The sequence below is a fragment of the Anopheles gambiae genome, chromosome 3, assembly GCF_943734735.2.
Source record: "Anopheles gambiae chromosome 3, idAnoGambNW_F1_1, whole genome shotgun sequence".
Classification (NCBI taxonomy): domain Eukaryota; kingdom Metazoa; phylum Arthropoda; class Insecta; order Diptera; family Culicidae; genus Anopheles; species Anopheles gambiae.
The window spans coordinates 1,979,585-1,993,255 of record NC_064602.1 but is presented as its reverse complement, the minus strand read 5'-3'; the positions used below and the strand labels follow the sequence as shown (position 1 = coordinate 1,993,255).

Below are 13,671 nucleotides of genomic sequence, written 5' to 3'. Positions count from 1 at the left end.
CGCAAAGCGAAGATGGCACAGGGAGGCTTCGAGCATCGAGATTGGAGCTTTTTTGTTTTGTTGATTTTTTTTCGGTGCTGTTGACGAAGGTACGAAAGGCCGCACAGCTAGGACGTGACGTGGGTTCCGTGTGGTGTCGAAGTCGTTAACAGGAAGGACGTGCCGATTGTGACATTTTCGACGGTTTCCGATTAAAACGGTGTAGTGGAGGAAGCAACCATTTTTATCGGGCCATGGAAAGCCCGAGCATTTGCTTGTTAGGGATTTCGTTTTGTACGCTTCCGAGTCGGAAGAAATGGGTTCACGTAATCGGGGTTGATGTAGAATGTGTAATTTTTTAGGAGATTAAACATGTGAATGTTGTTTTTAGATCCAGACAAATACCATTCAGCTGGTTATATGATGACTAAAGCAATATTGTAGAACAAGATAGTTAACGGGAACGGGAAGCGCTACATGGTACTAGAGATGGAAGAACAAGTTAATTCTATTAAACCTTACCGAATGCCTTCAGAAGATATCATCGCTTGCGAGCAGTAACAGAAGAAAATATGTTTCTTATCTCGATAAAGATCTGCCGGAGTGCTTTCTGAGCGTGACTCCATGTGCCTAGAATGTTAATCCTCTTACTGACAGTGGGTTTTTGTTGCAGGGTTGGATGTTTCTGCTTTGTTACAATACCACCAGCCCCGAAGACACTGACTGACCATGCGCTCCATTCAAGACGCGGTGCAGCTGTCAATTTGCCAAACTGAAACTTATTGTATCTGTGGTGCCAATGCTCGGAGCACTCCGTATGCGCTCCGTTCCTTTTTTTACATATTATGATTGCCGCCCTCCTCCAAGCGCAGCACTTGCCCGCATTAGTATGCCTCAATGGAGCCGTGGATTGGTGCGTAGGACGGTATGCAAAGTGCAGTGCGCGGGGGAACCAGGGTGGAACAACCAGACCAAGCCAGTTGTGTGCTTCTTTCTTTGTTGTGGTTTAATTATTCGTGCAGCCTTAATTAATCTACCGGACCAGCGTTGGATGGATGGAAAAAGCGAACCGAGAAGCGAAGATAAATTATTCCCCATAGATGTCCTGCGGGCCGGCTCAGACCCAGATTGCCGTGAAACACCAGTTATAACCTACTGTGCGGTGGTCAATTTCAGTACGGCGAAGTCGTCCAAGAACAACACAGGGAGCTGTTCCGCTGTTGCCTCATCGGTGTACGATAGCCATCAAAAGGTAGAATTGTGAGTTACTGACTGAAACAAGCCATCGACAAGTGGTAACCAACCGAGCGGACATAATGGAGTGCAGATAAGATATGGCCTACACACACCGAATACTGTCCAAAACTTCATGTTTTACCAGACGCATCTGATAGGGAACATGAACTGGGAAGGGAATTGATTGCACTTGCTAGCATTTTTCTTCCCAAGCAAAAATGTGACGCCACGGGGACATTTTTTCCCGATTGTTTCGTCAACTAAAACTACCGTTTTGGAATTTCCTGGTTGCCGTTTTGTCTCTTGCCGACTCGCAGCTGTTGCAAGACAGACAGACGAGACTGACACCGAAAACCATGATGGATAGGCAAACATTCTCGAGCAGCAGCAGCAGCAGTAGCAGCGGCAGCAGCAGTCTGTCAACCAGTCTGTGGACACAGCAAAGGCAGCAAAACAAGCTTTTCACTAGAAATTGTATCCGCTAATTGAAGATGGTAACGAAGACACGGAAAACTCCCCTGGGGAGGGCGGTGTATTTTTCCGGGTTTCAAGATGGCATCGTGTTACGGAAGAAGCCGCCAATGCGGCTTCCCACTCGGCAACAAGCCGTGACAAGCTGAAGAGATCATGTTCAAGCTTGCGATGAGTCACGATGATCGCTGTGCGGCGCGATCGCTCGATAGGATAAATTTAGTTTACGTTCCTTCGCGTCTCGTTATGTGCAAGCCAGCTTGTTAGGTCGTTGGTTCAGCTGGTTCTGCACGGCCGTCCTACGGCCGTGCGCGGCAATAGTCAGTCAGTCAAGTTCACATGCGGCCGGCACACGGTTCTCGGTTTGCTGTGTAGTGTAATTATTCATTTCCTCTTTCTACTGTCAGGCGGGCGGAGGTATGCTATCCATATTGGCCGGGGCTGTCATGTACGCCGGGTACGCCAAAAATTTAGGAGGTGATCATGATGAACGAGGTGTGGAGATGGTGTGACACACAGTTCGTTCACCTTTTTTTGTGTGTGTGCACAACGGTTAGAGAAGGTGTACCAAGGAGGGCATTTGGTGAGGTAAACTCTCGTTTCTCGTGCCAACTTTCGGTGCGTGGTGTTAATTAGAATTATCATAACATCATCGCACCAGCTGCAGTGCCCAAATCGGCGGAGATGGACCGTTGCCGTGCGTCACGGCAACACACGGGAGGTGTGTGTGTTTTTATTGTTGCGTCAGATGTTGGACAAGGCGTGATCATTCGAAACAGACGCCGAGGAAAGTGAAAGTGGAAACACATCATGGTCAGAACCGAGCCTCCGAATCTTAACACCATATTTTCGTGGAACTTTTGGGAGGTTCAACACCCAAGTGCCTTCAATTAGTGGCCATTAATTGGCTACCGGTTGGGACCAGCAAACAGAGGATCTATGTAAGTGAAATGTTGTATTCAGAACCTGTCAGAACCTTTGGGTAATTACGGATGCCAGAAAACACCAATAAAAAAGGTTCCTTTCCAAACAATGGCATAAGACTGTACGACTCATCGTTTCCATGGCCACTGACGGTTAAAATTTAATGACCTTCCGGTGGCGATTGCTTATCTGGCACAGGTAAAGGATGTGAGGGGTTTAAATTAATCGTCATGATGAGCAAACCTTTTCCCGAAAAACTTTTGGGATCGCTGGGCGCTGCCGAGGGTGGTTCTTTCAATTTAAGCACTCGTCACGTTTTACCTGGTTGGGTCGTTTCCTGGGAAGCAGGCCCCCAAACCTGTAGGACCTGGGCGTTGGAGGTGCATTGAAATTCGAGGAATTATTCAAATTTATTCTTTCATGTTTTTTTGTCGTCTTCGGTCGCAGGAGGGATGAAAGATGAAGGTTCACGCGCTACCTTTTATGGCTTGGGAGCACCAGCGTTGCGTAAACCCTTTGCTTACTCATGTTTAAGAATATTGCCCTTGACAGTTGCTCGTCAAATTTAAAGCGGGTTTTCTTGTGGTTTGGAGGTTGGTGGCTCTCCACGCTAACCACGCAATGCAAAACCGGGCTTTAGGCGTGTGGTGAGATTTCCCAAGCACCCGCCCTAAACTCCCAAGAACGGGAGTGGATCCGTTCCTACGCAAACGATTACAGTCTGCGTGTATACGGCAATCCAGAACTCGAGAACCAGAACCACCTGGGTAGCTGTCGTGTCCCGCAAGACTGAAATATTGTCTCGCCTTAAATCGCCCGTCGCACCGCCGCCAACACTGCCTCCAACTTCGTTGCACCGTTTTTCAATGGATGTTAATTAAATTAAGTAATCATACTTTACGACATCGTGCGGGCCACGCATGATCCTCCCACGGGTTGTCACCGCTAGACGCCACAGACCAAACCGCGGCTACGTCTGCAATGCAACCCGTCGTGCGGCTGACGGTGGCGACTAGCACCCAGCAACACAGCTGGTCTGAAGGTTGGAGTGCACGTTTACACCTTCTTAAAGGTGTGTTTGTGCGTGAAACTTGATACACCTCCACCTCATCGTCGGTGGGTCGTTGGGCTTTCTGGGTTTGTGCTGGCAGGGCCTACCGTCGTGGGTTGTGCATATGACACACAACCGTTGGCAGAAGATAGCCGACCATATTTGGAATAAAGATTAGAGACGGGTAGAGCCTACCGGAAGACATTAATTACTTCTTTTGTGCAGCGGTACATGTACGCCAATCACGTGTCGCGGCTCCATTATTGCACACTCTACCCTACCGTCGCGCGGGGGAAGGAGAGATTATGAGTCCAAATGTGAGGCTTTTTCACCGCGAATTGATGTGAGTTAATGCCTTAAGAAGTCGTCGTCCTCCGCGCATTGCAACTGCAGCTGGCAGCGGTGGCTTCGTTGGTGGAGTGCTGGCAACGGCTTATGACACTTATTGCGCCCGGGCGTCGTGCTCGTTTCGTCACGTTTTCGGTGTGTCTGTGTGTGTGGGGGGTTAAGTTAAGTGCGGATTGCATCAAAAGCTGTCGGTTCGTCTGCACGTGTGAACGATGCTTTTTGGAAGACATTTGTGGCAAAAAGTGGCATTTTGTTGTCGTTTGGTATCTTCCAGTGGCTCAAAGTTCTACAACAGTTGTGTTAAAGTTGATGTTGTTGATGTCGTGCTGGACGATGCATCTGACCCGCTTTTCCCGCTCATTAGAGCTTTGTACGCGGCAGTAAGCTTTTTGTTTTCAATCATTAACAAAACAGCTTCTATGCTGACGTCAAAAAAATGATGACACAAAAACGCCGTTACGTCTCTTTCGCGTAGATAGCGTAGATATCGCATGCACGCCAACAAGCGCGGGAACGTTACATAATTTGCATTCCGTACAAAGTGAGCGTCCTAATATGTTTACACCCTCTCCATTTCATTGTTCTTGGGAGTAGCTCATTTCTCACCGACTCGTCTAAACGACTCGTTGCTCGTTGTGCTAAATAGCTTCCCAGCTAACATTAACATTCGTTCCCCTGCTACCCGTGCTACCCGTGATTGGTATGCACGGTTTGACACTCCCCCTCCATTTCCGCGCTCTCCCTTGGCTGGCGCGGACTAATACAGCGGTTAGTACAGTATCAGAATTTTATGTCCTGCGACGCGTCAAAAACGTGCTTCAAATGCCGATAAGGGCTTTGGCGCGGTTTACACACGAAACCGATCCCGACCCGAAGCTCACTGTGCTCGTGAGCGCGCTGCTTAACGTATCTTCTTTCCCCTGCCAGGGGTCGGCCGAAGAAGATGGCGCACAAGATATTGGCAAAAACAGAATAAACAAACAACGTGGGCCCCTCAAAAATACAACGGCCAAAACCAACAAACATGAGTCGAGCCGTGGACAGGTGTATCTTGCGATTCGTCTGGGTGGAAAGGGGGGGAACCGACGTGAGCCCCACGATATTGGCATTCAAATACGTCTCCGTCTGGTGCTTCTGCCAGGCCTCTTCGTCTTCCACCATTGTGGGTGGGGATTCCGGTGATTACGTTAGGATGAAAGTGAAAATCTCCCACACGTCATCCTCCTCCTGCACCGGCATCGAGCTGAATATTTGGCAAAGGTGTAACGACTTTTGAATTTTTCATCAACCGGTATAAGCGAGTGAGCCGGGTAAATCCTACGGATGGTGTAACCGTGCTTGCTATCAAGCTTATAGAGTTTGAGCCTGTACAATACGTCATTCTTTGATACATGAAAAACCTTCCGATGCTATAATAAGGACTGAGAGCAAAATTGAGAGTTTGAGATCAGACAAAAAAGCCTTGAAGATTACTTTTACATCCGCTGTTATTATTTTCACATTTTCAGCAAGAAGGGACTGGCACTGTGTACTAGCACTGGTATTTCAATTAATTTCCTTTGCAATTGCTAATCATTTGTATCATTAACGGTAATGACTCTCTACCTTCGCTTTGGTTAGGGTACAGTTACAGCTAATAAATCTAAACAGCTTCGGCCCAGGAATTGATCCAAAATTTGTCCGAATCCGTTAAAAACACACACCCGATCTACTACATGGCTATGCGAAATTATTCTAATTTTAGCAAACGTGAAATGAACCGTAGCGAGACCATGCAGTGAAAAGCTACCAACAGACATACATACACACGGAAACGGTACGGAAAAGCGCACAAAACAGTTGATTCTCGGTTCGCTCGGCCTAGAACACTGCCAATTTGTTTACCGACACAGATGCACATGATCGCGAAGACGATCTTGGCTGCGATCACAACTTGCGTCCGATTGCACGCCTGCTGTGCGGAATTCGGAAGAGGAACGAACATGCCAGGGTGTGAGGATTTTCCGCGCGAGGAAGTGTGACCTGAAGGGATTTAATGGGCATGTGTGTCTGTACTCGAAACTAAAGCGAACCAGTTTGGCCCTGACATGATAAAACAATGAGGAATTGAACAAAAAAAGACACACGAGGAACCAGGCGGAAGATGATGGAAACACTGTTTACCAACAACGCGCGCGTCACACCGATCGATCGAGGCACGAGTTTTTTTTCTTTTGCTCTGTTTGAGACTTGAGGTCGAACGAGTAGCATTTGGGCACGTCAAACACAACCCAACGTCGAACTAAATATAGTTGCCAATCCGAATAGAGAACCATTTTTGGAGGAATGCACGCGTCACTTGAGCGTGTGTGTGTGTCTGTGATGTTGGTGGGTAGATGGGATTAGATTTTGTTTCGCCTTTCGGTCACTACTTTGTGTCCGCACTTGATCTACGATCGTCATTGACCGGATTGGTTTGGTTCAAGCGGTTTCAAGGGATAAAATGGTCGTTCAACTCCATCGAAAGGTGTTTTCAATTGCGTACAAAATGTAGATCGCTGTTGATGTTCCAAGCAGCAAACAATAAATTAAATGTTTTGTAGAGCAATTTTAATTATTTCTTTGAGAGAAATAGTAAATGATTTTAACGCTTGTAGATCATACGTGCTAGGGTGGATGCCTGCATCGCCTTTTAAACTGCAATGAAACAACCAAGTGGTTATGCAAAACACAAGATTGCTACGTCATTACCGGTGGAAGCATAGACTGATCGCTTCGAAAACACACACCTACCCACCCACTCGCACTCACTTTTCACTTCATCGTTGGCGGTCATATAATTTCACAGCCCTTCGTGAAAAACATATTGATTGCTTCCCAGTACCCATTCATATACGAACGCCCCGTGGCAGCGAACCGTACGCCGCCGTTGCTTGTAAATACGCGCTGGTGATTGAAAGGGGTTTTTTTTCTTCTAATTTACAACCAGCGGTTTTTTGTGAGTTTTCAACTGCATCCATACCTTCCAGCATCCCGCTTACACATGGGCTCAATTTCTCCACCACATGCATGCATTTAGCCCTGAGTCTTTTGTCCTACGCCTATATTTATCTACGGCAAGGAGAAGACGAACTGAAAAACATGCCTGCCACACGTGTGGAAAGCGTAACCAATTTTCCTCCATCCGTAATATATCAATTACCACGCCACCCGTCCCGGTAGCCGGCAGTGATTTGCCACCGGAATGTAAACTAAAATGTCGAACAATTTTATCATCCCACCATGGCGGCGGTGTGTGCATGCATTCACGGCCCAAATGCACTTCTTTCCACCCGCTTGGTTTGTGCGTGCGTGTGTTGGATCAGTGCGGTCAGTGTGCATATGTTTTCATTTCCTTTAACATTACCCTTCGCGTTGCAAGATTGAATCCAAACGCTTGTCTTCGGTGCAATGTTTACCGGTGGATCATCGCACCCCATAACATCCGCCGATGGTAAGGATAGTTTTCGTCTGGCTGTGCAACCATGTGAAGGTTCGGGGTGTGAGAACTATTTTTATCACAGCACTTCACTCCACTCCACACTAGGCAATGTTTGGCTAAGTACTGGGTTGTACACACGACAAGCCAAGCCGGTGGCCACTCTTTCAACGGGTTAGAATGGTGTTCCCCCCAGCGTTCGATCGTGATGCGTTTATTTTGGCACCGAAATCGCGTCAAGTTCGCTGTCGGGCAGGAATTGATTACCTTGGGACAGCCTGAGCGGGGTGTTCGTTTAAATCCATACGCTCCAACCTTCTTCGAGAGCTACTTCAATGCACCGGTTTGCTATAAATTTGAGAAGTCTTGCATTAGCCCGGTACACGATCTACGCTGGCAGTTGGCCAGAAGGTGTGTTATTCAAGCGATTGAAAGCAGATCAGAAGCATAGGGGGGAAGCTTAACTGGACGGCATGGGAACAATTCTAGCGCACTAAGCGTTATGTTGTTTTATCTTTGAGGTTATTGCGAACAGATTGTTTATATGTTTTCTTCTCTTAAATCTCCCTCATTTTAACACCATTCCCAAGAAAACAAGCGTAACTTCTTGTGATTTTGAAATCCAAAGCACAAACACTCGATAAACATTAATTGGTAGTGCTAGTTGGTCCAGCCGCAACACACGAGCCAAAGGAACCAGTTCCACGACAGGAATCAAGTTTTGAAACGGGGCTAGTTGAGGGTGTACCACACACTACAACCAACGCACCACCCCAGGAAGGCTTTGGTCCGGTGCTGGAGACACCGAAGTAGCCGGCGTGCCTAAGATATTCGTCGCCCTCGCGCACGGCAAAACTGCTGGACCACTTTTCTTTGTCAATCCCTGATCGTTGATAGAACTACATCGGGCCTGTACGCCCATGCGCGATTAGACACAATCTTGCATGAACACACACAGAAACATACACAAGCGTAAGAATGTGGCGTGGAGTTTAGCGGAGTGTTATGTCGCTGCTTTATTAGTTCCTATGCAAATGTGCTGTCTGGTCTGGTCTGGTCTGGGCCAGTAAGCGTCTGCGTGGGTGTCTTGTTTAGCAGTGCATACTAATTAAAAAGTGAAAAGAAAAATCGCTCTACTGGAGAGTTATTGGTAGAGCTAGAAGCGATTGAAGACTTGTCTAGTTTTTAAGATCATTAGGTACGCTTCGTTTATCCACACAACGGTGAGCACATCTGATTGCTTTGCTAGTGAAACAAGCAACCAGTGACATTGATAGCACTGAACTCTAAGCTCAGATCTGCGCTCTCGGAGCTGTCAATGTACTTGCGGTTTGTAATTAATAAAGCAGTTAAGCCTCATCTTCGTTCCGAAGCTTTCCTACAGCGCACCAGTGATTGATGGTATGCCTTTGATTGAAAACCTATTTGAGAGCTTTTTTTCTCCAAGTTTTTCTCCACCCACCGCGGGGGGGGCGTCGCTTCATGGCGAACTCAGCACGAACTGCAGCGCACACCATTGTACCGGTTGCATGCGAAACGATTTTCGAACAATTTTACCATTAACGCTTGCAGGGAAGTAATTATGATCGCTTCGTTCGCTACATCTACTTCTCACCGTTCGCACCTCACATGCAGCTGGTGGAACACCTCTCCCCTCTGCTCAAACAAAGATCTCGTGCTCTCATTTATCACTGCGTGTACAGTTAGCGTATGGCGATAGTGTATGTGTACGTGTGTGAGTTTCTAATGCAAGCTGGAGATGGAGCACAAAGTCAAAGAAGCTGAGCTGCAATAAAAGATGCTCACATGGTATGGCAGCTTGGACTAACTCCGCGAAACCAATTAAAGAGGAATGGTGCTGCCAGTGGGTTGAGGATGCGGCGTTGCAACCGATTTGTAGCGCCGCTGCATCTTAGGATGTGTCGTGTGTGTGTGTGTGAAAAAGAGCGACTAATATCACCAACGACATGCACGGGGCCAGGAATTAAGTTTCGAATTATTCGTTTGATATGCAGCGGTAGGGTGGCCCTAGTGTGGCCATAAACGTGTAAACTGCACCACACACCACCGTCACACACTGACAAAGGATCCAATAAATCGACACCGCAGCGGAGCCCACAAGCGTCGGAAAGTTCACCATTTGCGCAAAAAAAAGGTCGGGGATGATGGACAAATTGGCAAAAGGCGAGACTTTTTCGTTTTCTTTTTACCTTTTTGACCCATGTTGCATGTTCCATTTAGGCGTTCGAACGCATTTTATGACAGGAGAGGGCACTGCGAGGGGGGCATTAATAACCTTTCGTCTGCACTGTGCCGTTCCCTGAACGTGTGTGTGCGCACCCTCTCCCCCGGGGGGGAGCGCTCTAGATGTGCACTACCATATGATGTCCGGTTGGAAATTCATCCAATTTTATGATCATCCAGTCCCGATCCAGTCCGTGCCAGAAGGGGAGGAGAGAGTGAGGGAGAAAAAAGTTTTATGGCTACGCCAGTCCGGGCCGGACTAGCCTAGGGGTTTTGGTTCCGCTTTTCCTGGTTGTTTTCTGCGCAAAAGGGAGACGAAGGAATTTCGTGGAAACGTGTGTGCATGTGATGGAGCGAGTATTTTTAGAAGATAAAGTCGTTAAATGCGAAACCAATAAGTCTTTATGGTGTTGACTGGCCAAGCGCGCGTTTTCGAAGGATAATAAATACTGGGAAGACTTACGTTTTTGGGGTCGAAGATGTGGTCTACGTGTGGGATAGAAAGCGTTTCTCCGTTTGTGTACTGCCGCTGGGATACTTCAAACAGTTTGGCATCATCATAAAACCCGGGATTAGTGGATCGAAAACTAAAAGCGTTCGCAGCGAGTGATTGGGTTTTGTGCTTTGTGCCTGTGCGCACAAGCCTGTATCATTCGCGTAAAACTATTAATTTGCAAATTGCAAATGCGTGCAATAAATTATCACGCTCTCAATTCAGCTCAGCACCATTCATCAGCACACAGCCACGATAAATCATACGACGGGCGACATTTTGCAGTGGCTCAAAGCCGCTCGACCAATCCACGATCGCCGCCGAACAGAGGCGATCCATCGGCCATGCACAAATTTGGCCATGAGCAAAGCGTGTGCGCGAGGCCGCTGGAGAAAAGAACAAAGGCAGCCAGCTTCAGAATGTTTAATCTGCGGGCGAGCCCAGGCCGGGTGTCGATTTCGGTTGAAACTGGAATTCAGCTCAGCTGATTTGTAGTTCGTTCGCCCGCATTCCACGCGGCACGATGGCGGTACTGCCTCTGCACAAGCTGTTAATCTCAGCCCCAAGCTGCCTCGGTTTGTGTGCCCGTGTGTGTGTGCGTGTGGTATGAAGGCGGAACCACAGCTTATCGGTGGGAGGCTCTCCGGATTTGTGGGATTGAGGGCACACGCGAGGGAGGTATTAACCATTATGCATTCACTTTCAAGCGTTGTGCCTGACGTAGCAGCTGCGATCGACTAAGAGAGAGGGAGAGAAAGAGAGAGCGAGAAGGCTACGAACACGTGCGCCGACCGTTACAAACTTGAGACCACTTGAGACGGCGCGGCAAAAAAAAAGCAAAAACAAACGGCAAACAAAGAGTGAAATCGCGCGATTTTGGTGCGCTTGAATGAATGAACGTTAGAACTACGATGCTTTTTACTGCCGTTTGCCTTGATAATGGGAATGCCGAGGATGGCCGATGAGGTTGTGTGGCAGGGTAACAAGTAAAACACAAAACACGACTGCCGCACAACTGTCTGTAGATCTGATTGACTTTTTAACCTCTGGCAGCTCATCATCTCGTTAATGCAAAACCGCGAACAGCGTCCTTCGATTGCACTATCGGATGGCAGATCGGAACGCTCTCTTCCGGTGCATCGGTTTTGCGCCAGTGAATGCACTTCGCTGCGACCGTGATTGACAGCCCGTGCGACAACTTCCTGCGGTTAAAAGGCATTGCCACGGGCCGACCGATAACGCTGAGCCGCGGGTGGTCATCCTTTTGCAAGGCTTCACCAATCACCACGACGAGCAGGGCTCAGACGTTCTTGGAAGCGCGATACAGATAGCGTAATATGTTGTTGTCTGTGTTGTCGTTACTGACGGAATCGGATCAAAGACGAGGAATTGATAAACGGCAGCTGGGAACGGCTGGAGGGCAATTACTAACATTGCTCGGCGAGATTTGACGCATTGCCGCTGATAAGGCGCATCGTGAGCCAGATGGTGTACATTGGTGCATATTGGAGTGGAGTAAATGATTGTAAACTGGTAAAGACATCGAGTAAACAACTCTGGCGCTTTCTAAACAAACATAGGTCGACATTGTGGGTCGTCTGATTCATGATTTACTACTACTGGCTGGTTGGAAGCATGGCTTATTAAATGGCACAACAGAAAAACGGTTTTGCCAGATGACATGGCAAATCTTTGTAATATTTTGATTAGTTAGACGAGTGCTCCGAATCAACATTCAAATAGAAATGAAGTACCATCTGCAGCTTGCTGTCTGACACAAAGCAATTTCCAATCCCACGTTTTCTTATCGATTTTGTGTCCACTCTGGTCAACCCTGAACCTTGAACTGCTGCTAGAGCCACAAAGAAACAGTCGGGAAACGTTTGCCCAGACGTGACATTCGAATCATGCTCTTCTCATTCCCAACCGGACTTTACCACAAAAGGGGGTTCCGGCAGAAAATGAAAATGTAATTAATTTTAAATTGGCTTATCCAGGAGCAGGGGAGGCCGCAGGGGAGCAGTGTTGCGCTCAGTTGATTTGTCTAGAACCTGACCGGCATCGTTGAGTGTTTGTTATAATAATTCAAAACACCCTGCCCAGACCAGCTCCAGACACACCCTTTTTCTTGATGCGAATTAGCGACTGCTTGCCAATGCACACCTGTCTCGCAAAGGAGCAGAGGAATGCTCCAATCACATTCTTTGTGACGGACGGAGAATCTGTTTACAATAATAGTACATCGAAGCGTGCTATAAGCCATATTTTTATCATCCAAATGCATTTCCGCTTCAAGGTGTAAATATTCCGAAATTATCTAGTCGCGACCGTGAGCTAATCCCCCTTCCACTCACCGGTGTGTGTGTGTGTGTTTTCCCCCGTGGATGGCTCATCGTCAAATAATGACGTCTTGGAACGCCACACTCGCGTGACTCAACGATTCAAGGGAAATCGCGGCGGCGGATTATATGCGCATCGTTCCTTACGAAAGATTCGCTGTCGCCCTGATAAGCTGCTGGCGCACTCATCGGTCGGTTGAGTGTCGAGCCAGACGCAGCACAGTGAGCAGTGAGAAAGTTTGTACCGAGTCCAAAACGCCTGGAACGTGCGGGCTGGAATTATTCGTTGCTAAAAGGCGAAATATATAGACGCTGCTAAACGTAGAAGCCTGTGTGAAGTGCAAAATGCGAGATGTGGTGGTAAGTGGCGTTCGTTCCGTATCGCATTGTTTTGTAACACCCTCTTGAACGGTGCTCGGAGCGGTTGCAAGCGTTGTGCTCGCAATACAGAACAATTGCAAATCAAACACACTGGAGGAGGCCAACGGACGCGTGAAGAACTTAATCAAAGCCAGCGTTTTGTGTGTGATTGTGTGTGTGTGTATGTGCGTCTTTATTATATTCGCACTTTTGATAACGATAAGTGACGTTTGACTTTGCAATCTAATGTCGCACAGCCCCGGTGTCGTGGGACGCCCGATAGCGCTCAGTTTCTACCCTGCAGTGCGTGGCGTTGGAAGGCAAATGCCGCTCGGTGGGCGAAAGTTTTTTTTCTGCATTTCTTCAAGAAGTGCATACAATGTGCAAACCTTATTGTGGAAGCAGAAGTTACGATTCGTGCAAAAGCGGTGGCTGTATTAGGTGTACAACGGTTGCATACTTTTTTGGGGACTCTGTACAATTAGTCTGCGGTCGAGATGGTGAAGATGTCGCGCAAATCGATCCGCCAGAAGTTGCTCTCATCTAGTTGCCTTTGCCTTTTGCCGCAGAAGCAACAGTCCATCAAGGATGTTGGAGAAAAGCTGTTGCCAGCGCCGCCGCCGCCACCATCAACCAAGGTGCTGCCTTCGTGTACAGACATCGACCGTCATCGAAATCACTTCCCTCGTTGGTCCCGCATTATTCAACTCATTAAGATAAGAAGCGAAGTTATCTCATTATCTAATCCTGTGCTGCGTGTGTGTGTGTT

The 13,671-nt window shown here is 47.8% G+C and overlaps 1 protein-coding gene across 10 annotated transcripts in view; it reads left to right on the top strand.

Annotated features, from left to right (window-relative positions):
• LOC1278112 (dual specificity tyrosine-phosphorylation-regulated kinase 2) overlaps positions 1-13,671 on the top strand; it is a 59,006-nt gene that overhangs the window by 28,083 nt on the left and 17,252 nt on the right. The window contains exon 1 of one of the 10 annotated variants that reach the window (XM_061657477.1): positions 12,670-12,902. The exons of 5 other annotated variants lie outside the window; for them this stretch is intronic. In XM_061657477.1, coding sequence (XP_061513461.1) covers positions 12,888-12,902 — 15 coding nt within the window. In that variant the 5' untranslated portion in view covers positions 12,670-12,887. Of the gene's footprint in view, positions 1-12,669; positions 13,590-13,671 lie in introns of those variants that run through there. 4 more of the 10 variants (XM_061657481.1, XM_061657475.1, XM_061657478.1 and 1 more) reach the window with 4 other exon arrangements.